The sequence below is a fragment of the Amphiprion ocellaris genome, chromosome 20 (assembly GCF_022539595.1).
Source record: "Amphiprion ocellaris isolate individual 3 ecotype Okinawa chromosome 20, ASM2253959v1, whole genome shotgun sequence".
Classification (NCBI taxonomy): Eukaryota; Metazoa; Chordata; class Actinopteri; family Pomacentridae; genus Amphiprion; species Amphiprion ocellaris.
The window spans coordinates 8,370,913-8,392,352 of record NC_072785.1 but is presented as its reverse complement, the minus strand read 5'-3'; the positions used below and the strand labels follow the sequence as shown (position 1 = coordinate 8,392,352).

The 21,440-nt window shown below is 40.3% G+C and overlaps 1 protein-coding gene across 17 annotated transcripts in view; it reads left to right on the top strand.

Annotated features, from left to right (window-relative positions):
• The window catches only part of tnika (TRAF2 and NCK interacting kinase a), a 70,412-nt gene that overhangs the window by 12,536 nt on the left and 36,436 nt on the right, over positions 1–21,440 (top strand). For all 17 annotated transcript variants that reach the window (XM_035948764.2, XM_055005618.1, XM_055005620.1 and 14 more), the window contains exon 2: positions 1,297–1,362. In XM_035948764.2, coding sequence (XP_035804657.1) covers positions 1,297–1,362 — 66 coding nt within the window. The remainder of the gene's footprint in view (positions 1–1,296; positions 1,363–21,440) is intronic.

The window sequence follows — 21,440 nt, the reverse complement described above, 5'->3', positions numbered from 1 at the left end:
GTTATATACACTATACATTAACAATGTCATTAGGATTCATCTTCATGGGACAATGACTGTGTCTGTCTTGTAGTTGTTGAGCAATAGTCTGCGCTAAAGGGTTGCATCCATAAACTGTACATGAAACATGGACGCATCCTCCAGGTCTAAAAAGTGAAATCAGTACAGAATTGGCTGAAACCTGCATTTTTAAAAAAGATTCCAGCAGAGGGGCGACTCTTCTGGTTGCCAAAGAAGATCTGATTCTGTAGAAGTCTATGTGAAAATGCTTCTACTTCTCAGTTGATTTACTATCTCAAGAAACATTTTCATAATGACTTTGTGGTCTCGTTCTTCAGCTTAAATCCTTTGTCAATACAGCATGATGTTGATTTAGCAAATTGTCATCCCATTTATAGTAAAATACATAACATAGCATGGCTTCCTTGATGGCATAGCTACCCTTTTTTTTTTTCTATTGGAATGCAGAATGTTTTCAGGGTTTCAGTCAGATCCACCTCTCGCTTGCCATGCCTGGTTTAAAAAAACCCAAAAGGACAAACTTGAATCTTCATAATAGTGGGTGACATAGCAGTGGCCGCATCCATCTTATATATTTACAGTCCTTAGTTGCAACTGAAGAAACTCCTGATCTTGCTATATAGTGCAGAATTGTCTGAAAACTGCATTTTTTTAAAAAGATCAGCAGGAGGCGATTCCTCTAGTTGCATAAGGAGATCAGATTCTGTAGAAGTCTGTGTGAAACTGTTTCTACTTCTCACTTTATTTACTATCTCAGTCAACATTTTTATAAAGGCTTAATTGTTTCAGTCTGTAGTTTCAAGTCTTCTTCAATACAACATGGCGGTTATTTTGTAAATTTTGGTTCCTTTCAGAGTAAAATAGTTGACAAAACAGGGCTTGCTTTTGGTTATGGCGACCTTTTTCATTGATGCCCTATGGGAATGAATAATGTTCTTACGTATTCATTCAGATCCACCAGTCATGTCTGGTTTCAAAAAACACAAAATTACTATTTTGAAGCTTTAAAACAGTGAGTTCACAAAACAGTGGGTTACATCACAGTGCCTACATCCATCTGTTCCATGAAATCCTTGATAGGACCAAACGAAGACACACCTGACCTTGCTGTACCCAGAATCACATGATGAGATATCAGAAATGCTTTGTAATGCTTGTGATTGCAGTCTAAACCAGACAGTAATAAACCGTACCTTGCTGCATTCTCCAATCAAACATTACGTCGAGCTAAATATGTGAATCCTAATCATTCTTTTGTGTTTTCTGCATTTAAAGGATCCCGCTGGCATCTTTGAGCTGGTTGAGTTGGTGGGAAATGGCACCTACGGGCAAGTATACAAGGTAAGATACTCCTATAAACAGACTTTGATGCATATTAGTCTGTCATTCTGATAACAGGCTCCTCTATCTCATCGGCCTTTGTTAGTACTCTCCGGGCAGCCTATATAGAATAGAGAACAGAATCGTGCATTGTGACTGAGGGGAATCAGAATGCAGGCTAGAATTCGTGGGATAAAAGCAGCCCACAAGCCTGAGAGAAATGGAGCGAATGTAAAAGATACTTAAATGCAGAGAGGATAGGCAGAATCTGGGGCACATTAAACTACTTTTAGGAAATTTCCCCTCGCCCCATCTTCTGCATTTTCTCTCTGTCTCTACTGTGCTTACACTCCTTTATATATCTCTGCAATGGGTTTGCGTATTTACCCTTCTACATGAGGTATTTTTGGGGCTCCTCTATGACACAGGAAATGCTCAAGTGGGTCTGCCGCTATAACATGACTGTGGTTTGAGCTTTTCGCTGTCAGATGGACTCAGCTGTTTCCCGCAGTTGTTCGAACAGTATCTCTCAGTCCATGTCACTGTCTGAGCTTCCTCTTCCCTCCATGACAGCGCATCGCTTTCTGCTCCTCGCTTCCTTTTCCTGAATCTGCTGCTGTATCCTGCCGCTCTGCAGGATGTGGCAGCAGCCTGTTTAATCACCTCTCGCTGGAAAAAACTTGTGTTTGTCACCTCTGCCAAGGAGATTATGACTGGTTTGTTTGTCTGTTTGCAGGATAATGCAAAAACTGCCAGGCTGATATTCATAAAACTCGGTGGAAAGGCGGAAGTCCGTTAAATTTTGGTGCAGATCTGGTTTTGGTTATACTTTCACATATCAAAGAAGAGTGGACTGTTGGTTTTGATGGAGATCTGCGCTTTCTCAAAGTCCGTCTTGTGCAAATATATGGACGGCATGCGAAAGCTCCTGTGTGTATTTTGTGTGTGAAACAGTGTGCCTAATGGAGCAGAGAGTCAAGGTCAGGTGGTGATGGAGAGGAGCTATTCGTAGAGCTGATTGAACCAGATGAAAGGTCAGGCAGAGGTCAGACACACTTCTCCACGCTTCTGGAAATAATCCGGCATCCTCACGTGTGCCCGCTTGTTTGTAAGGCAGAGAAAGAAGGAAAAAACACAGCGAATAGGGAACAGGAGAGTTATGTGTATCCATTTATTGCTGACTCTGCTCTGCGCTCTCTTGGTGAAAGTCACGGCTCATTTACCGGCTGACATTCAGCCAGTCCCATACATTAACGAGCCACAGAATGCCTATAGCAACAACACCGGCCTGGCGGGTCCCAGGCCCATACAGCTGAGCCACACAGGTTTTTGATTGGGTGTTAGATGGTGTATACGAGTCCATACAACAGTGTATTCTTTTACTGCGGTTGGTTGACAGCGACAAAAATTACATGTTCTTTTTTTGATCACATGTGTAAAGTATTGAAAGTACGGCAAAATTGTAAAAACGTTGTTTACATTTAGCACTTTGCCTTTATGTTGATTATTTGTAGTGCAAAATGTAATAATCTTCTATCACTATAAGCTCATTAAAACATGCAATGTACACCTCTAACAGTTTGTAGTTGTATACTAGAAAATATAACTGTAGAATTAAAATTGCTGATATAAAATTGAGCAGCAACTGTTATGATGAATGATCCCCTGAATCCAAAACCCACCAGCAGGTTTGAAAGGCCTGTTTAGGTTTTTTTTTAATTTATCAGAGTCAGAAACTGTAAAAAAACAAAACTAATCATCCGATTTTCAATATCCGACGGTCGTTGAATGTGACTTGAATTGCAGTATTTCATCAAAGTCACTATATTCTACATGTTTCATTCTATGATTTGCCAAAAAAAAAAATGTTGGCTCAAATTATTTTCTTTAAAAAGCAAAAAATTCTGTGCTTTTTGACACAACTGGGAAGCTATTTGTAGCTCCACTGTCCAGTCTCATGACAAAAATTCAAGAAATTTGTTGAATTTGGCTGAACTGCAGGCTGTGTTTAAACAAGTATGGAAACAAATCAAACAAATCAAATATCTACAGTATGAAAAGTCCCTTTTTTTCAGTACTGGCATCAACAAAAGTTCTGCGTACTTTTACTCATGCTTGTGTTGTTTCCAAGGGGGCGCAGAAGTTTGCCTTGCAGTGAAAAGTGAGCCCATACTGAATAAAAATGTAGCAGGTAAACATTCATTAGCTCCAACCTCTCCATTGCGAGTTTTTTCTCCTATTGTTTGTAATATGTGAATGGAAACCACATATCTTTGGGTTTTGAACAAGCAATTTGAAGATGTAATGAAAAAGCATTTGCAGCCCTGACAGAAATATGCACATATTTTAAATTCTAAATACTGATATAAAAGGCAGAAAACATGCTCGAAAAATGCTTTGTAGTGGGTTTGAAATATTTCCCATTTGGCGCTGTAGAAATGTATACTAGAAGAGATTGGACTCATACATACAGATAAGGAGCAGAGTCACTTGAGCAAAAATGTCATCTATTTTAAATTTCTCATGCGGTTGAGGTCCCTCGTCTAGGCAAGCTGCCTGAAGAGGATCAGCGTCTTGTGAGCAGGTGAATCTCTGACTCACTGAGATGATAAATTGACCTTCAGCCTGGTGGGTATTAGTGAACTGGAATTGCTGCGGCTCTCTCTCTCTGAATCATTTTTAAACACTTGTTATTTCAGGAAAATAACACACACAGGAATATGTTTCTGTATATAGCCTTGGAACTGTAGTATTACCATGTCTGGATCAGCGAATCTCTCGCCAGTGTCCTGTGAAATGTGAACACAGGTGAATTTTTTGCTTCAGATGTGAAGATTAGAGTCAGGCAGGCTTATTTTACTGCTCATTCTGATTCCAAAAATAAATTCAAGTGGCCAGAGCCCACTTTTGCTCTGATGTTTCTGTGATCACAGACTGCAAAGCTAACAAGTTGTGCTTTGATGTTTTCTTTCACACCACAGCAGTTTCTAAAAATCACCAGAAAACACATGCAACCTACACAAGATGTATGTTAATTTATTGTGAAATATATGCAAATGAATAGCAAATGTGTTGTCGCATCCGAACTGCAAATTTGCTGTTTTTCATTTCACTGAAAGCAAAAAGCTTTTTACGTGGTTAAACAAATTTAGGCTACCTCTGAGCTTATTGAAACTTTAATAAGGCTGTTGGATGGAGTGAAAAATGCATCAGTTAGCAGCTAAAAACAGCTACGTCTCCTTGGAAGCTGGCATTTTTGACATTTAAAGCTTAATTGAATAGAGAGATGATAAGAAAAACAACACAAAGACAGCGTTTTCATGGTTTTCTGAATTGTTTCTGCGGCAAAAACTCGAGTCTCCGTTCTGCTGCAGTAGTTTTTCCACAGTGATCTATGTGTAATGAAGCTGGAGATGCAGGTCTATGTGTATCCATGCATGCATCCTTTGCTACATCTCTCTCTCTATATATATCTGTGTTAGTGATGGTCAGTGCAGTGTTTTATGTTATTGGTGGTAGAGAGGCCAGTAATGTGCCACGTAGCTGCACTTCTGTGTGTCTGGGAGCAAGCGATAACAGGTTTATCAACAATTCCATTACCCCATCTAGTTAAATGATACAGATCTGCTCCTTAGTGCTCTTTCCTCTCTCTCTCTCTTTTTCCCCTCCGTTGCTCTCCTTTCCTGCCCATGCGCGCCTAAAATCTGCATTTGCAAAAAAAAAAAAATAGCTGAAAAGTTGTTCCACGTTGTTGTTTTCGTTGACAGAAAAGAAATAGTCCGGCCAAGAACGGTGATAGACGAGTAGCCGCAGTGAAAAGATAATTTTAGCCTCCCTCTGTCTCCCTCTCTCATCTTACATATCTGTGGCGGTTATGACTCCTTTGTCTATTCATCCCTTCCTCCTTCACTTTTCATCCTTCGCTTCTCTGGATTCCTCCTATCAATACGTAATCACGTTTTTTCTTCTTTTTTCCCCCCCTCCTGTTTTTTTTGGAGTGGGGGAGGTTGAAACTTCCCCAGTGAGCTGTGCTTAAGGGAGCAGCCTGTGCCTACAGTATGTGTATATATAACTTCCACTGGCTGCTTTAAAAGGGCCATAAATAGAGAACATGGGTAATGCTGAATAATTAAACACATTCTCTCTCCACTTCGCTCCCTCTTCATCTTCCACACTCTTTCTCTCTTCCTCTGTTCCCTCCTTTAGCTTTTGTTGTCACTCTTTTATCATCTGCCTCTCTGTTGCTTCCTCATCCTTCCTTTATTTCACCACATCTTTCCCCTCCACTCCCACTCTTTTTTGTTTTGTTTTATCGTGCTTCTGCTTTTGTACCTTCTCCCCCTTCTCTCTCTCTCTTTTTCTTTCTGATGCCTGTGAATATTTGATGGGGCTTATGGGAGTTGCGCTTCCCCGAATTGAGGAAGCACCTCTCACCTCGCACTGCTGTGAGACGACGGCATTGGTTGAAAATTGGACTGACGGGACGCCTTATTGACTGACAGCCTCATCGATCGGCTAATTGATTAATCACAGATCCTTCTCATCCCCGGGGGAGAGGTAATTTTTCTGCCTGATGGATGCAAGGACAAGTTGAGAGGGCAACTAATCATATCTCCGTCATGAGAACACAAACACCGACACACACATACGTGCACAGAGGTTCAGCCCGTCATGTCATCGACTGCCTCCTCGGCTTCGACGGCAATAAACCATTTCCTGTGTGAAGTTGTGCATCTGATTTCGCACGCGTTCACTCCACGAGTTTGCAGCGAAGACACAAAGAAGTGGGGAGGAGGCGAACAATCATTTTCTCTATGATGACAGAACACATCCACTCTGTTCCTCCTCGGGCAAAGTGCTCCGCATGCTCTTTAAATATTCACTAGTCACCCTGGAAGATGCACACACAAACACACACAGCGGAGCAGAAGTGACGGTTGGAGGCCTGGGCTTTTATACTGTATGCTCACCCACTGTGACAGAGCAGCCGCATGGGTTTCCATTTTTCTGCACCGGTTGAAGGTGTGTATAAATCGATGTGTGCACAAAGGTTTAAAAGGGGACTGACATGCTTCCATGTCGCTGTGCATCTTTGCTTTGTGTAGTCAGCAGTGAAAGGGATGTGGAGCATTTTCTTGACATTTTTTTTTTTCAAAAATACCTTTATTGTTTTTAAACAAATAGAAAACATAATTAAATACAATAATAAGCAGTGAACTGCTTTTCTCAACTAGCAGATGATAATTCCTGTTTGTTATCTTAAGTACGTCTTCAAGACATATTCTTTATAAAATCTGCATGGTTTACAACAAATTTATTCCTCGGTATGATTTTCTGTTAAATCCAAGTCTTTCGCATAATTTCTAAAGGGTCCCCAAACTTCCTCATTATTTTTTAGCTTGTCTTTCAGTATATAAGTGGTAAGTTTGGCATCATTTGTCTTATCCAATGTGCAAGTGAGCTTTTTTTCCAGAACAGAGCTCTATCAACTTTTTTGCTTTTATAAAGCTGAGCTTCATTAATATTTGCTCATTTTTATGATAATTATTTTCACTTGGTTACAGACCAAGCAGAAACAATGTGGAGTGTAATGAAATTCTTTTTGAAATAATCGTCTCACATGTAGCTCTGACCTCTTCCCAAAATGTTGTAATCTTTCTGCACTGCAAAACAAAGTAAAATGGTGTTCCTCTGCTCTCTGTGTATTTTTGCATATAACTGGTGTGTGTTTATTGAACAAGTTTAGCTTTGCAGGAGTTACTTATGTTCACATTAGCCAGTTATAATGAATTAGAGTGAGCCGTGTGTTTATTGTGCGAGCTCCTCTGCTGGAATTTCAGTTTCCCAGTGTTCCTTCCAAGCACATAGCTTATATTGTGAGCTCTCAGATGAGCAAGGTGAAAGAATATTATAGAATTCAGATATGAGGCCCTTTTTTTTTTTTTTTTTTTTTACACTGTCCTTCGTTATCAATGTTTCAGCAAGTGCTTCTCAACACTTGTTAAAATTGATGAACAGATGAGCTCAAAACGGAGGCACTTTCGACCTCACGTCTTCACTTATGTCATGCTAATCTTGTTACTCCAGCAATCCGGGGGTGTAAACAAACAGACAGGATGCAGATTAGGATTAGAGCTCGGAGATTACTTCATCTCATTAACCAATCACACCTGTAACTCTCTCTCGGTCCATGTCGGGTTTTTACCTGCAGTGTCCTGCCCGCCTCTCCTCCTCCTCCTCCTCCTTCTCCTCTGCCCTCTTAAGAACTGAATGAAAACTTCAACATATATATTTTTTTATCTTATCTGCTGGAAGTCACGTTGCAAAGGACCATGGGAGATTTTTTTCCCCTTTTTTTACCACACGTACAGATGCACACATAACGTACACACCTCAGAGAAACAGCGTGAGGTGAGAAAGCCCAGCATAAAAGGCTCCAGAATAAGACTGCAGATAGAGTAACTTCATTTATTCCTCTTGTTTGATGTTCTAAACTCCTGCAGCTAGTGTTTCACAGCAGGAAAGGAAGATCAAGCGAGCCGGCGCGTACAGTTTGTATCTTTTGGAATAGTCATCGTTGATGCATAATACTAAAATAGAAACCTGACGAATCAGTGGTTGACATTACATTTTGTGCCTGATATGTCATTTCCTCGGTGCGTGATGTATTTATTTCATTTAATTTTATTTCTTTGTGCCAAAAGGTTGATTTTAAAAAGAGAAGAACTACTGTAAGTATTGATTGCAAAGTCCTACAAAACTCTCTCAGTACATCTAACACACGATAATTTGCTTCTAATGCCAGTAACATCAAAGCCTTCGCGCAGCTCCACTGGTGTAATTAGTGATTAAAACAAAGAGATTTGTTTACCATAGTTCTGCAACACATGATCTTTTTCAGTTGTATTTTTGGAGTGATAAATTAGTGAATTCTATATAAAATGAAATCACATGTTCAGGTTCACAAAGCCCAAAATCATGTCTTCAGGTTGTTTGTTATGCCCGGCCAGTAGACCAAATCTGGGCTGCACAGGTCCAACCAGCTGGTTGGTTTTTTGGCTTTTCTACAGAACTGAAGTTTTCATGTTCTTTCTTGCCTGCTTCCTCCCACAAACCAAACACATGCATGGTAGCTAGTGATTCTGAATTGGCCATGAGTGTGCGTGCAAGCATGCATGGTTGTCTAGGTTGACGTCAGCTCTCTCTCTGTTAACTTGGATAGGAAATCATAAATATATTAGATTTGTGATCATAAAAACTGGGCTGACCCTATAGTAGCATTTTTGTGGGGGGATTTCAAAGCTGAAATCAGGTAAAAATGATTATTGTTATTAGTTTTTGTTGTAGTTGTAGCAGTAGTACTAGTAGTAGTAGTAGTAGTATGTCAGTACACAGTACAGTTGTAGATGTGTGACATACGTGGGGAGATTAATTATTTCAAATTCAAAATCACTATTTGAAACAAAGCATTTACCAAATTTCAAAGGCGGCAGTCAAAGATATTCAAAGCATTGCTATTAAATGGTGAGACAAATGCGGTAGTTCAGTATTTTTTTTTAAAGTTTGAGCAGTGTGAAAGTTTCAGGGGTTGTTTAGTCATGCGCATCAATGATCAATTTATACTTTGCGGTTCACATGTGCATGCTGTGTTTCATCTGACATAAGCCCAGTCTCATTATTTAAAAGCAGCTCTTAAAGTGTCACATCAGTGGTTTCACAAATTCATCCTGTGATCCTTGTGTGACAGGCACACTTCTGATAGTCTCTCGTGGTAATGCTTCCTCACATGTTTTAAATCAACTGGAAATTGACCTGAAGCTCGACTTTAAAACATTAAAGGGCAAATCGCTATATCTGTCACAAAACTCGCAATTAGATTTTTCTCCAAACTTGCTCAGCCCCTTCTGGCACTTGACTTTTTTGGGGCTCATCTTAAAATTATTCCAGACTACAGAGTGCATCCAGATGCTTGACTTTTTCCAACATCTTGCTTGCGTAATTGTAACCTGTAAGCCTGTCACGCGGTCACGTGTCACTGTGACGCCCAAAAATGAAATGTCCTTGAGTGTGAATAACTAATAATAATTAATGTTGATGCATAATTAAGAATGCTAGATTAGTATTTCACGGACTGTTTGGGAATGCATCTGTAATAAAAAAGAAAATGAAGCATTCAGATACTGACTTTGATGTTGAATACCACGGCATCAGTCAAAGCTTTAAAGAATTTGAGTCATCCCTGTCACTATCAAAAATTCCTTTTAAAAAGCTGAAAGTAGCTTTGTTGCAGCCCGAAGACAAGTATTTCTTTATAACGTCAAATTTTTATGAGTGTAGAAATTTTTTTGTAACAATGCATTTTGCACATAGTCCATTTTTATACACTTTATTTATCTGAAAAAGCATTTTTAGATCCATAAAGGAATATTTAGTCTTCTAATTGTCTAAAAATATGCAGCATCAACAAATTTGGAAGGTTTTTTTTGACTGGACAGAGCCATTTAAAAAAATGATGGATCAATTATTACCAATGTTGTTGTTATTTTCTGATTTGATTGATAATTTTTGTTCATAAATGACAGCAGATTTTACCCAGTAGTACCAATTTTTATAGGAGAAAAAACAAGTCTTTCTCTTTACAGCTGAAATATTTTTGTATTGTGGTCATGAATGATTAGAAATAATCGCAAACTGCACTCTAGATGTCGATTTTATGTTTCATAGTTGTAGTTTCTAGCCTCACCTCAGTGGTGTTGTCTGCACTAAGGGAGAACATTACTCATTTCCAGACTCTCCTATAATATAATAGCGAGTCCTACTTTATAAACTGCCGATAGTGTGCTAACAGGCTGACATGTAAACAAATAAAGAGTCTAGTACTCTATGGCAGCATTAGTGTTAATAAAGCTGCTGTGAGAGGGCCTCATGTTGGAGTGGCTGCAGTGTCACGCATTATTTGTGTTTATCTGGGTGTGCAGTAAGTGCATATGTGTGTTTGTACACCATAAGCACTTCACATCCCTGGTGTGAGGGCTTTGTTGCAGTTGTTTACAGCGTGACTCAGTGTCATCGCCCCTCTTTATTGCAGCATTTTTGTTTTTCCGTCTACGCACACTAACACACATTTGGGTCTCTAGAGCCCTTATGAATGAACTGTGAACCGTGACTGAGGTGGATGTTGCTCGTTACCGTGGGAACAGCAGATGTGCCCGTTCTGCACGCGCAGTTACGCACACCCTCGCTCACACCTGGCAGTGTGTTCATTAGCCTACATCCTCTCTCTGTCTTCCCCCAAGGCCACACGACCCACTTACCCACAATGCACTCCTCTGCCACCCAGACCGGAGTCAATTAGCTGTGGCTGATGTCAATAACAATCTCTTATTCTCTTTCTTCTCTCTCATTTCATTTCTCTCTACTGTAGGTTTCTGACTTAGATCCACCGCTCTTTAATTGATAGTGTGCACTGTAAAGAACTATTTAGCCAAAGCTTTTCTCCCGCTGTGTGAATTACTGCTCATCAATAGTTCAATCAATAATCTATACCAGCCCTGACTCTCTCTATTACTCTCTATTCTCTCTGTTCTTTCCTTTTTCACAACCTTTAGCTTCCTGTTTTTGTTTTCAATCCACGCTCTCCCTCGTTTTCTCTCCTGCTCGTGTTTTTCTGCCCTTCCCCAGTTGTTTCTTCCCATCTCTCTTTCACCTTCAGTCTGTCTGGTAAATCAGCTCGGCTGTTCGTTTGACCTCCAGAGCTGCTGGAGCGTGATGCCGATGTGCTGAACCTGCCGCTTTGCCTCTTCGCTGCAACCCTCCTCCTCCTGCTCCTGGCGCTGACTCTCTTGCTTCTTCCTCTAGTTGTTTTACAGCGCTTGTCACATTCACATTTGTTTCCATGTGAATGTGAGCACAGTCATTTGAAAACGAGAGATAAGTGGGTGAGCGGTCGGGTCAACAGCTAGCTGAGTGAATTAGTCAGCGAGTGCATGAATGAGTTAACCTGAATAAATGGGTTAGTGACTCAATGTGGCAGCGTTTTAGTTTCGAGAACGATGATGTTTTGGAGATGGGATCATGCAGCTGCTATATGATTGGATTTTAACAACATCAGGCTAAAAAAAAAAAAAAACATCTACAGTGCATCAGCTTATATGTGTGTTTCAGTTAATCTGGGTCAGTCTCAAGTGGCTGCCATAAATACGATTTTAAACACACACACACTCATCCAGCGAGAGTTCATCCTGTTAGCGTTGGTTCAGTTCCATCACATCAAAGCATGTATAATGATTTACTATTTTCTGACCTTCCACACATACACCCACAGATCCTCTTTACATATATAACGTTAAATTAAATCTTGTAATATGAAGAAGGACTTGGCCAGCTTTGCGTATCTTCCCAGTCACACACAGCAGAGTGCCAGATTTGTTTCTGATCTAATTTGCTCGTGATCGCAACTGTTTGCTTTTGACTGTTTTCCTCCAATTAAAACTATTTAGCGTGCTTGCATTTGTGACTATTGGGCACTCCAAATCCCTTCGCTGAACCCAGATTAGTCTGTTTTCTTGCTCATTTGTTGTTTCCACCGGCTTGTTAATTAGCCGGTTTCGGGCAGGTTAATGAGTGGCTGTATTTCAGAGCGCTGATAGATTATTGTTTCAGTGAGCTTTAGTTGATAACACCGGTTCATGTAGAGTGGAATCAACACTCAAAATTCAGCTTCACAGAAGCTCCCCGCCCATCAATAAATGCCCTCTAGACTGTTCCACAGATCATTGCGCTCATCTTTCTTCTCTCTCATCTTTCTCCTTTCTTTCTTAAACCACTTCTCTTTCTTTACTGCCCTTGTATATGCTTCCCTCATCTTTGCTGGCTCTTGTTATGTCTTCTCTCCCTTTAAATCTCTTCCTGTCTCAATCCGTCTCTCTTCCTTTCTCATGCGTGAGTGTGAGAGCAGCCTCGGGGTGCTTCTATATTTCCTGGGTAGTGCAGTAGTAGATTGGAATGGAGGCCTTTGTCACTTTTATTTACTGCCTCACTGATTCCACAACAGCAGTGCGCGTGCGTGTGTGTGTTTGTGTGTGTTGGTGTAGTGAGAGCACGTGTGAATGCGGAATGATTGCAGGTGTTTGAGCTGCAATGAGGTGTGTCTGGGAGTATTGCCGTCCGTATTTCTTTGGGTCCCTTCCGGTGTTTGTAATGTGTGTTACCCTAAAAAGTACCTTTTATTCTGCATCATGGCTCCGGCACCTTCTGCCTGTAAGCCTTCCAGAGTAGAACCAGTTGGGGGTGATGATGTGAAGGTACAGACTGAAACAGTGCTTGTCTGAAATCCTTCAACCCTGACACTGCTGAACTTTAGTTTGTGTGACGGCGGTCTTCCTCTAGGACCGGAGAGAACCAACAGGAAGAAACATAGACAGGGTGAAAACCCAGGGGCGCATCCCGTAGCCCACTATGATGCTGTTGCCATGCCGACAGGTTCTGAGTGCTTAGATTACTTTCAGTCAAGTCCGAATGTCTGTGTATGTTTGTGTGGATTACCATGAAGGCACAGATTAGGATTATACTGTGACCCATTTCCTTTTCACAAAGAGTTGGCATCACAGACTGGCAATCTGTTCCTGCTTTATTATGTGTGCATTTATATGCTTTAGCATTCATGTGTGCTTTTGTCTTGGGTTGTTGTAGTGACAAGCTCACTCTGCTTTACTGAGTCTTAGAAAAAAAAAAGAGGCATAACAATTTGACTTTTTGCATTTTTTTATACACAGCAAAATGTCAGACATTAAGTTTAATGGCCATGCTAAAATTGCACTGCATTAACTACAAATCAAATGTGCTTTCCTTTGCATTATTGTAATGATTTTAGTGGCTGCTTTATACCGTTTCATTAAGTGAGCAGAGATGAAAATAAAACCCAGATGATAAATGATGAGCAAACACAGCACTGTGGAAGCAATCATTGCAGTTTGCTTGTTGCTTGTTATAGAAAGATTCCTGTCTTGGCAGCCACTTCTGAAATATCAGATGTCACACCAACAGGTAGAGCAGGAAGCTGCTGATGGTGAGCCACTCGGATGAATACATCTTCTCTTGTGATCAATATAGTCAGTGGATGGTGGTCTAAACAATAGCAAGACTCAATATTTGACATTTGCGGTGTGAAATATCAGCTTTTCCCCAAAGAGCCATGTTTTATTTTACAAAAGAGTACTTATTTTCCTGGATGTTTGTGGAGGTGGTCTTCATTTTAGGTGTGAAAACATTGTAGAAAAGTAAGTGTCAAGTCTCAAGCTGATTTTTAATCTTTGTGAAATGATTAAAAAAAAAAACATTGGCTCTCTGGAAAGTGGGAAATCAATCTTACTTACAATAGCCTTTTGAGAATAGCCCCAAGTAATGGGATTCAGAGTTAATAGGCTAAAGCCTGCAGTACCACCCAACAAATGTATCAGTTTTGGTCAAGGACAGGCTTCAAATCAAATGCATATCAGTTTTTAAATCACAAAGCTCATATTGTCAGTTATTTTAAAGCTTTTTCCAAACCTGTCTCATAAAATTTGCAGTACGACTAAATTTCATGCTCAGTTACATATGAAAGAAACCTATTTTATTGTAGCCTGGTGACAGTTTGATTTAATCTGAAGCGTTTTTCTGACAAGAGCCAGGAAGTCTGCATAAGGATGTTGAAGCAGCGGCATAAATCCGACACTTTCACACAAGAGACTTGGGTTCGTACCCCTTGTGTCACTGTTATTTTTAAGGACCCATATTGTGCAAAATCCAGTTGCTCATTGTTTTTGAATGTAATTACCCCAGTGTCTCCAGAAACCCAAAAGTCCATCCCCTTGTTGCTTTTCTCTCGCCACAGTTTAAAAAGTGTGTCTCTGAACAGGCCGTTCGGGTTTGCAGCCCGTTGTGATGTAACACCGTATGAAAGGGGTGAGACAGCAGCAGCTCAGTTGGACTAAAACCTGTAGATACTATATGGGCCTGCTTGGTTCAGAAAAACAGGTATTACAGGGGTGGGACAATAAAGGAACTATGCAGCATTTTGTGCTGAAACTGGAAATACACATTCCGGGAACCTGCAAAACTTGCATTGAGTTGATAGAAATGGTATAATTGGGGACCTTTAAGTTATTTTTTCACTCACTTGATTAGACTAAGTAAAACACCACAGTTTCGGGTTAAAATGCACCCTTTCACAACATGTTTAACACTTCTCTTCTACTTTCTAGGTTTCCAGGGTGATGCGTAGTGCCCCATCTAATATACTGTATGACTGCATGGTTAACAAGAACTGCAGTGGAAAGCTAAAAAAAACGTAACAAAGATATGCCGATTATTTGCGTTCTGTCACGAGCAAACACAATCCGGGGGAAACACATTTCGCTCAAAATGTAACTGAGATTGCAGTTTAAGTTGCAGTTGAGAGCTTCTTCTTCTGACCTTGCAGCTTGGCCACACAGCGACAGACGCACCAGCTTCACCAGGTTAATCCACTTCCTCCTTTCTCATCACTTCTTCCTCCCGTCTTTCCTCACCCAGCCTCCTCTTCGAAATAACACCTCTCACATATCAGGACAATAGTTACTTATTCCCTGTCCTCTCTCTCCCTCTCTTTTTTTTGTGTGCTACCGTGCACAATTGTGTGTATATTTAAGTGTCGCGCCCACTGTACTCTTGGCCAGCCAAGGCTGTTGCTAGGCTACGACAGGAAGTGTCCTGCATAGTAAATGTGTCCGAGGGAGAAGAGGGAGGTGGGGGGTGTTCTGTGTAATTGACTTGGCAAGGGCAGGGATGCGCACACACAAACAAACAAAATACACACAAGCTGTGGAAGCATTCCTTCCTTTTTCGCATGCAGACAGATTCTCTGGGTATCACAGCGTTCACCGGCAGGTTGCATTAAAGCAGCGGTTCTGCAGGTTTGCGTCTCCTAACTGAGGCTGCAAGCTGATGAAGAAATGCTTCCGTCTGCAGCCTGCGGCACTTGGAAGTGTGTGTGTGTCCTCGGCTTCATATAGAAAACTATATAGAGAATCATCCCATTCCTCATCCCAAGACACACGTACATGCTCACACTTCATATCAAGTACTTCAGCGTTTTTTCCAGAGGCTGCTTTACTATGTTTTACCTCCACCTGGCAGGTGCAATTAATCATAATTACGTGTTGATGGTAATTAGTGGAATTGGTGTACTTTTTATCAGTCTTGACACATCCCTCGCGGGAAAGAGATGAGTTGGGAGATGAGATAGCGCCATGTTACCAGACCTAAAATCTGTTTAGTATCTGTACGATTTGTAACAGTGTGAGCTTATGAGTGATTATCTGAAAGAACGCCAGTAGTACTGATAGACAAGCTGACACACTGAATAATAACAATAATATGATTTTACAAATATATAAATACAAAACCACCAGATAAAATAATAGAATGCCATATCCAAATAAGGCAAAGACCAAGTGGAATAGAAGAATAAAGAGGGTAAAATCATAAACACAAGGCTAAAAATGCTAATAGTAGTAGTAATAGTAATTAAATAAAATAAATGAATATATAAAGGGCAAAAGAAAATAAAATGAATAGAATTAATTTTAAAAATCAATTACATAATAAAAATAATGATAAAAACTAGAAATAATATCATGCTTGTTAAAGTGTGGTTCAATAAAGATATTAAAATGCATAAATATGATGCTTACATGTACACAGAGCACATGTATTTGCTCTAGTCCTGGAAATTAATTAAAATTTTGAAGGATTTTGAATGGATTACTAGACAAAACGGTCAACTTATAGATGCTGCTGTGGCGTTACTTTTACGCAGTAGTTGGACGTTTTATAGGGTAAATGATGACCCATTAACAGAAAAGCAGTACAGCCTCTTAATTATGGGGATTTGCTTTTGTTTCTGTGACAATGCATTGAACATCTTTGGATTTGGGAGTGTTTGTCTGACAAAACAAGCGATTTCATGATATAATCTTGGGCAGTTTTGTTTGACATTCCTCGATATGTGTCATTACATGACTCATGGAAAATTTACCAGTCGAAAAACATTCTAGTTTCACTGGATTAATAGCAATTGGTAGGTGTCACTTTCTATTGAGAGGCTGTTTTGTTTCATTTAATTAACGTGTTTTCAGATGTCACTTGCCACTTTGTGTTTTGGCTAGAAATCATTCAAATTTGACTAATTATCCCAAAATTCTGGGAGTAAGCAGGAGCATTATTGCCCCTGATTTATTAAATATGGAACCAGTGGTTATGGAAGCATCACATCTGCAAATGGAGAGGGAGGAGTCTTTTTTTATTGTGTAAAATAATGACACGATTATGCATACCTTTCTTCTCTGAGATGACAAATATGCCCCAGATATTCTACCTTGAATCATAAAAACATTCACAACTTTTGTTTGGTGGTTTCGGCATAAAAAGACGTCCACTCCAGTTTGAACTATCAGCATATATTTTACAAGAAAAAGGAAAAACACACTGACCTGCAGGGGGTGACGCCAAGCTATAACTCCTTCATGATGCGGCTGCCTGAAGGCTGATTGGAGATCAGTTTGGTATCAGTTTGCTGTCTCCATCCCAGCACGGCCATCCGAGCGGAACAAACATAGTCAATTTGGTCTGTTATCGCCCAAACACACCTGGCCTGGCAGCATCTCATCTCGTTGTGGATGTGTGTGTGAGTGACAGATGTTTTTGCTATCATATTTGGTCAAAATACCTCCATGGGATTAAAGAAATGGAGGAAAAATGGTGGTTTAGACACCTGAATGTATTTTCCCGTCTCATTTGTAAAGTTACTGCAAGGTATTCCCAGTGAAATGACTGATAAGATGTGCAGAGGCATACAGAATGTGCGTTTTGTTTCACTTTGCGTCGACACTCGGGGCCACGTCAGTGCATTGTGGTTTGCAGAAGGCTCTCCGTGCATTAGCAGAGGCAAAGTGAAAGGGTTGCATGGAGTCCTCTGTTCATGTCATACTTGCTTGTCGAGCTCAAAAGCTGAATGCTGTTTCGTTGGCATTAGCGTTCGGCTCAGTCATGTTCACGTAGGACCTGCTTTTCACAGGCCACTGGGCTGAGCTGTGAGGCATGAGAGCAACGCAGACAGAAAATACAAGCGACAGGGAGAGGAAAAGTAAGCGAGACATTTAGAGGGAGGAAGGGAGAAATAATAAAAGGCATAAAGAGGAGATTGTGAGAAGTTAAGAGGGTTAGGTAATGAGAGAGAGAATCAGAGGGATGAGAGAGGGAGGCAGAGAGGGAGAGAAACTGCAGATCTAGGTCAGAGAGGCAAAGCAGTCAACAAATGAGTGGAGGAAGGGATGAACAAGGCTGTGAGGCTCAGGGCTGCTCGTTCTGAATGGGACGGATCAGAGAGAGGGAGAGAGAGTGGGCCATCCCTATGACAAAGAGTGAGAGGGAAGGATGACAGCATCATTTTAATACAGTGTGAAATCCTTTTTCCACTGTTTATCATTATTAGGACCACTGCTAGCAATTAGTTTCATTTTTGATTAATGGAATAGTTTTGATAAATTTGATTATTTGCTCTCTAGCTGAGAGTTTGATGAGAGGATTTATACCAAAAAAAACCTCATGTAAATGCACTTTTGGTGTCAATTATGCAGACTAACCATTGGAACTCTGTATTTATGAACACTGAAAAGCAAAGATAACCATTTTTACTGCTTCAAGGCTTTACAATAAGGTAGGATAACCTCCTACTCCTAGCTCCACACAGGAATGATAATGGCACAGATCTTTTAAAGTCGACAAAAAAGCAAATAGGCTTCAGTTTATTTGTCATAATGTTTTACTTAAATCTGTTTCCAGACCTCAAGATAATGTCTTTAGATTGCATGTTTTGTACAAATAACAGCCCAAAACCCGAATTAATGTGCACTGACACAAAAAGGTGACATCTGAAGAGCTTCTATCAGCAAATATTTTGCACTTTAATCCCTTGAACCCCCAAGTTGTTTTGCTCCTTTCACATTTTTGCTCACTATGGACTCATTTTCCACTGTAATATTAAGTCTTGCAACTCTATGGAAACAGCACAACCATGGCTAGAACTAGAAAGAAATCAAAAATATCTTATGTGAATTTAACAAAAGTATAATGCCATAAATCATAACAAAGAAAGGAAAAAGACAAAATAATATCAATTTTCTTCATGTTTCATTTTACAAAAATTGAAGAAACATGGAGTCAACATGTCCAACATTGTTTCAAGTTCTCACCGTTTTTTACTTGATTTTTCAAGTAAAAAAAATGGTGACTTTACACAGTCATTTACTACTGACATTTTTACTTTGTTTCCATCTTTGTTTTTTATCTGCTCTGAGCAAGCACAGCCTGCAGTTCAGCCCAGTTCAGCTGAAAAATAACGGAATTTTTACGTATGACTGTTGATCACAGCTGAGTCAGTCATGGCTTCTCGGCTGTGCTTAGAAGCGCATAATTCTTTGTTTTTACAGAACTGGGTTACTGCAGACCGTTTATTTTTGGCAAATGTTCAGAGATGTGTAGAGCAAGTGATTGTGACGAAACATCACAATTTGTTTGTTTAGATTTGATTAATTTTACACATTCAAACTGAAAATCACACATGGTAAATTTGAGTAGTGTCTGATTTTTAAATTTTTTTTAAATTATTGTTTTTAAAAGAATCCGGTGATAACAAACGGTTTACTTTTGGCGTATTTTTAAATAAATATGCATATTTTGTTTCAAGACATATTAAAAGACTGCGGGAAAATAGAAAATCTGACATTTTTTTCTTGTTTTTACAGTTTCTAGCTCTTCTAGCTCTAAAAATAGGTGTCATTTTTGTGAGAAAAAAACAGGCCTTTCTAATCTGCTGGGTGTTCAGAGGGTTAACTTGGTTCAACCCAAGTTCCTGATGATGCTTTTAGCTCTTACCATTTCATCATTTCTTCTCCTGAATTGTTTAGCTGTTACTGCTACACACTTTGCCCCGTTAACTGCTTTGGAAATACTACTTTACTTCCACCGCCGTCCCATCTTTGAATTTGCAAATAAATGAACCAGCAGAGGACAAAGACAGAGCAGGAGATGAAGATGAACAGACTGTGATAATTCTTTTCTGTTGCTCCTTTCACACTTGGTCATTTAATAAGGCTGGATGACATTACTGCTCCAGGAGTAAAGGAGGGATGGAGGGGAGGAAGGTTGTCATGTGGCTCCGAGTAATGAATCTTTATCCAGCTCTGATGATATCCATGTCCAATATCTATTTGACACATTCTCTATCTCGCTCTCTTAGTCACTCTCTAACTCCCTCAATCATTCTCGCTCCCTCCCTCTCCACGTCTTTGTGTGCACATGTGTGGGTGTTTGCAATAGTTCCTCTGTCTGTATGAGTAGTAGAGATCCTTTTTTTCCTATTTTTCTGTGTGTGTCTCCGAAAATGTGTGTGAGTTTCTGGTTTGTAAGTGGCTGTAATTCCTTTGTTGGTCTTCAACAAAGCCAGTCCTTGTGCTGGTGGAATTGGGTCAGTCTGATCCTAATGAGAAATCCCTGGTCAATCTTTCCAGCTCTTTTACTCTCACAGAATTTGAACTGCGTTTTTTCTTGTTAATGTGTGTGTGTGTGTGTGTGTGTGTGTGTGTGTGTGTGTGTGTGTGTGTGTGTGTGTGTGTGAGCAAAAGAGCGGCTGATCACAGTGTTCAACCGTCCAGCGGTGCTTAGTTTGCATTGTGTGGTGCCGGATTGTGACACAATGACTTATCATATTAAAACCCCCAACTTTCTTTTTAGCAATAAATCAGCAAGTTTCAAAGTTTTCTTTAATTCTGGGGGAGCTGTTTAATGAGAAATTTGGCTCGTGGCATTAACGTCGCCTCATGCGGGGACCTCAGGTGATTGCGACAAATTGCCAGTCATCTTGTGAGTTTGGTTCAATTAATTAAAACACATTGTGAATGATGTGCTTGCTACCATTCAGCACATATTATGGTGCGAAAATGAACCCATTAAATTATCAGTTTTCAATATCTCCAGCCCTAAACATCAAGGGACCTAATGAGTAATAGAGATTTAACAATAACCTCTCGTTGACCAGTTTCACTATTCTGTAAAATATGAGCGTAAAGGGACATACAGAGCTACACTACCTATATTATCTCCCAGTTAATAACTGTATATATTGAACAGCATCCAAATAAGTCACAAGCAATTCATCAGGTAAAGTGAGTTTTGGCGAGCCTGTGGGTGCAATTGATCTGCTCAAAATGGCATAAAAATACAATGGTGGGAATGACTAATGACCGGTTGCAGGGTGCGGAGAGTGTTGTGTTAGTGTAAAATCAGTCCTGCAAATAAGCTACGAAACAATGAAGGTGCCGACTTTTTAGCCATGATTTTGACTCCGTTCTTACCAGGGCCTGTGTATTGGCCCCTGTTATCAGAACGGCCCCTTCAATTAAAGCCCTCAGGAGGTGCTTTAGAGCCAGACTCCTAATGCCATCTGGTTTATAGCAGTTCCACCAGGAAAACAGTCCTGCCCTTGTTTTGGATGTGTGTGTGTGTGCGCCTCCTTGACTATGTGTGGATGTGTTTGTTTGTTTGCGCCACTGCTGCTAAGCTGCTCTGCTCAGACTATAACATGCTAATCAGTTATGTCCAGACAGGTGGAAGTAATAGCCGTCAGTGGTTTTAGCGTCTCCCGCCCTGTTTGCTTCATTAGTTAATCACAGCCACAGATGCTCTGTTGCAAACCAACCACTTGGGCCTTCCATTCGCCCCTCAGCGTCCAATCTCCCGGTTTTCTCGCCTCGTGGCTCCCCCAGGCGTCTGCCTAGCCTCGATATTACACAACAGCGAGCTCAGCGGAGTCGTATCTGTCTTTTGTTTCCCTTCCATCTCTTTTGCAATTTATCTGAGACGCTGTGTGTTTATTTTTTACTGATGTAAATAAATCTTGACCAGCATCAGAAAACATTAAGGAATTTGTTTGCCATTATAAAGACCTGTCAGTTGGGGCACTGCAGGTTTAAGACGCCGACCATGAATCACAACGTCCCTGACAAGAGTTGAAGTGAGGA